Source organism: Olea europaea, unplaced genomic scaffold (genome assembly GCF_002742605.1).
Source record: "Olea europaea var. sylvestris unplaced genomic scaffold, O_europaea_v1 scaffold199, whole genome shotgun sequence".
NCBI classification, from domain to species: domain Eukaryota; kingdom Viridiplantae; phylum Streptophyta; class Magnoliopsida; order Lamiales; family Oleaceae; genus Olea; species Olea europaea.
In genome coordinates this window covers 54,140-58,331 of record NW_019237766.1, presented here as the reverse complement: position 1 = coordinate 58,331, position 4,192 = coordinate 54,140, and the positions used below count along the sequence as shown (strand labels likewise).

Below are 4,192 nucleotides of genomic sequence, written 5' to 3'. Positions count from 1 at the left end.
TGTCAACAGTAACTAACACACGATTGTTAAATAATTGTCAAATCTTGAAATTAAACGTAAATAGACTATTTATTTTATCTGTTTGACTTTTTATTAGAGAGATTAGAACTCAGAAAATATTTGTATCTTATTTTTTATTGCATTTAGCCCCTATTTAGTCACCATTAAAATTATAATTCATTTTTTTCTTTTTTTTTATCAATTTCACATTCTTTAAAAAAATAATATTACTTAATAAAATAATATTACGCATAATTCTAATATTTTTTTTAATCTTTTTTATCACACATTCTTCCAGAAAACACCGTTCCAACCATGAAATTTTCAAATGATATAAAATTGTAACTTTCATTGCTCAACTATGGGAGCCTAATTGTTTTTTTTTTTTTTTTTTTTTTTGCTTAAAAAAATACATTTTGCGATAGCATTATGATGGAGACTGTGAGGTTAAAAATAAAGAAAAAATTTTGTTTGACGTTTATTGAAATGTAATCAAATCGCTTTTGAAGAATGTATTTTGATGAAAAAATGGAGTTCGAACAAGGGATATATAAAATTATTCATACATCCGTTATGCTATATGTACATAATGATTTGTATAATAATTTACATATTCATAATTTGATAAGATTTAATTAGTTGAAAATTCTTCAACCAAATAATAACAAAAAAATAATTTTCCACTCTTTTTTGACACATTATCTATATAAACCATTATTATAAATAGTATCATCCTTCATCTACTTACGAATCATGCTATTACAAATAAATAAGGTGTCAGAAGTGAGTAAAAAATAAATAAATAAATAAATTACATTTTTAGTATTTTCAGTGGAAATTTTGAAAACACTATAAGCATTTAAATAAATTTTATTTTGCCTTTATTTGAGCCTCATTCTTTAAAATATATATGTACACATTCTTAAACCAGGTTTGACATTATTTTAATAGCATATTTTTCAATAAAATAATATTATATGCAAATTCAAAACTTTTCTTTATTTTTTAACTATACATTTCTCGTCAATACACTATTTAAAATGTATTTTTCCCCCAAAATGGGGCTTAAACAAGGACTTACATAGAATTTTGAAAATCCAAAAAACTGAATTCAAAAAAAAAAAAAATTGATAAATTCTGAAAATTAAAAAGTAAAATATTTGAAAAAGTAAAATATAAAATTCTTAAAAAAATTAAAATCTTAAAAAGTAAAAATTCTAAGAAAATGAAATTATATAAGATTCTAGAAAAATAAAAAATTGTCAAAAATTGTTGAATGAATCCAGATAAAAAGAATCTCAATCCAGGCCATTAATTTTTACTTCTATTTCCTATGTTTTGCCAGTATAATTTATTATTTATTTTTTATTTAACTTTTGTGGCCAGAAAAAAATTGGAAGATTCACCAACTTTAGAACGCATGTTACTTGATAAAATATTAACTTAACATGAATCATTTCCATTTAACTGAATAATCAAATTTAATGGAATAAAGTGATCTAAAACAGTTTTTCAAAATTCCAAACCAAACATGTATTCTAATTTCCAGTTTTTTGAAATGAAAAACCAAAAGCCTTTTTTTTTTTTTTTTTTTTTTTTTGGGGGCAAAATTTGTATTCATGACAAACAAAATTCAAGAAGATACCCACATTCCATCATCTATATTATACGCTTTACGACAAAAATATGAGTAAAAACTCAGTTATATGGAGTACTGAATTAAACCGTATTGCAATTTACAGCAATCTTGCTGAGCTAGACATAAAATTACGCTTACCAGCACAATGAATGGCTAAATGCTGTTAATACACGACAAATTTCAGAACCGGGCTGCAAACAGCTTTTTCTGCACCTTCGTGGTCTAAGAATTGGAGGTAGATACTATTCATCTACACATTGACGAGATCGAACTGTTTCCTTCGATAGTAGTTCAACAAGACGTTTTTCAAGCCTTTTGGCTCCCGGACCCGGCTTCAAAACATCAGCATCTCCCCAAACTGAACATTTCTCGTTTTCAGATTCACCTAAACACCAGCCACCAGGTACTGGTTTGCCCGGTTCTCGTTCCAGAACTTCCAGGTCGATGCGGTCAAGAATCGGATCATTTGGGAGAAATGGTGAGGCAAAGGCTGCTCCACTTTGGATCAGATCATCAAATGTACTAGAATTCAGCGGTAAGGGCTCCTGTCCAGAGTCATAAGAAACATACTGCAGGCTGTGGTTGATAGTAGTTCGATTGAATTGCCGTGAATTGCATAGAATGGTCGGGAAATAGACAAGATTTGATGCTGGCGTATTCGACAAGTACATCAGTAGAGTCCTGGGAAGGTTGTCTACACCCAAGACGCAGAACTCAACAAACTTGCGAGTTAAAATAGCAGAAGATGAACCTGTAAGCAAAAGAACCAATGATTCAATTCTACTGTCCCTCTTTTCTGCTTAAATGTCCATACTGATAGAATAAAAGAAGATGTAAACTATCATGTAACACCAGCAAGCTCAACAAGCAGATGGAAAGATACATATGTATATATAAACAAATCCTTATTGCCCACTCACTAGATTGCTACCACTTCTTTCAACTTCAAAAGCGGTATCACTAAGATCACAGAAGGATTCCAAGTACACTTGGAAAGAACAGACTTAAATGCCAAATAACAACTGGCAATATTGTGACCAAGAGTGTTAGTTGTTTGTTTTGGGGGTTCTCATTTTCGAAAATCGAAGATAGGTAGTTGATCAAAACTTTCAAAAGCATAAAATTAAGAGGAAAATGGAAATGAGACAACAGTAGGTAATATATAGTTAAGATTAGTAATGAAATAAAAGAATTGCAAAGGGAAGCAAGATAAGGATAGTGTTCGTCTCTGTTATAAAGCTTTAAGTAGTTCGAAGATGATGTGCAGGATAGAGTCTTTTATAAGTAATCTAAATCAAAGAACTTCGATCACAATAACTTTGCCCCTTGGTCTCAAGAAATGTCCTCTATGTACAGAGTTTTAATCCTAATCCACTCCTCTCAAGATGAGATGAACAAGAAACTAAAAGCTTGTTTGTTAAGTGCTTAAAAATAGTTTAAATTATAACTAGATACAAACCAACGGTAGATAAGTGGATAATACTAGAGGATCCCACAAAATATGTTATGATGAGTAATTTGATCGTTCGCAAACAGTTTATAAACATTAGCCAAACATAGGCAAAAATTGAAATATGAATTTTCTTTTGTGATGAGATCAAAAGCTGCAAAATTAAACCTCCTCCTTTCCATATGGCTTAGGTTTCATGTTAAGCTTTTATTCAGGGGAACAGAGACGGTAAAGTAAGCACATCAGGTGTCAAGCGCCTGAAAATTTATATCCCAATTTGCACAAATTTTTGCCTTCTACATGTTTTATATTACTTTCAGATGGATCTTAATATAAACTTTGGAACTTAGGTGACATTACTACATTGGAATTTGACTAGTTGATATGGTTCTACCAGTGGGATTTAAAATAAATTTTCAAAGAATTTATCTAGGACCAATGAATTTTTTATTTTACTATTTTGAAGTTATTCCCTTTCACTTTTTCACCAAACATTGGTTGTGAAAACCCAAATCTAGTTTAAAATTTGATAATACTCGCACTTCTGTTTGACTGTTTCCCTAGAGAAAATGAAAATGGATACTAGTTGCATCTAAATTTTATGTCAAGCTAGAGCAGCGACATCCACGTTGATTCACCAAATCAAGCATAAATCTAAGAAATATTGATCTTAATGTTTAAAATCAAGATATACACTATTCAAGTTTTGCACCCATTAATAACAAAGAAAACAGGCCCAATAACTCGCATTTTATTGTTAAATTGGAAAAGTTACGATTTAACATTCTGGTCCCTTAAACGCAACAGATAGAATGACAAAGATGCACAGAACAGGTTCCTCGAACATTTTCCAAATCATGCTCAAAACCCTGGCTCTAGAGAACATCTTGGGACAAACAGAAAAAATGATGTTATGAACTCGTGCTTTATCTCGGACCTCTCTCTGGAAGATCTTCCCAGGATCTCTACTGCAATAATCTAATATTCACCCCAAAAATAGACTGAACTGTACAACTTTGTTTAAAACTAATTCATTCTCCTTTCCACCCCTGGAAAAGAAAGGAATAATGAAATAAACTGCTATATATATATATATATATATA

General features: G+C 30.4%; 1 protein-coding gene across 1 annotated transcript in view; it reads right to left on the bottom strand.

The window, feature by feature from the left end:
* Positions 1-1,632: 1,632 nt before the first annotated feature.
* The window catches only part of LOC111379454 (beta-glucuronosyltransferase GlcAT14A-like), a 6,404-nt gene continuing 3,844 nt past the window's right edge, over positions 1,633-4,192 (bottom strand). The window contains exon 4 of the mRNA XM_023002826.1: positions 1,633-2,390. Within this exon, the coding sequence (XP_022858594.1) occupies positions 1,882-2,390 (509 nt within the window). The 3' untranslated portion in view covers positions 1,633-1,881. The remainder of the gene's footprint in view (positions 2,391-4,192) is intronic.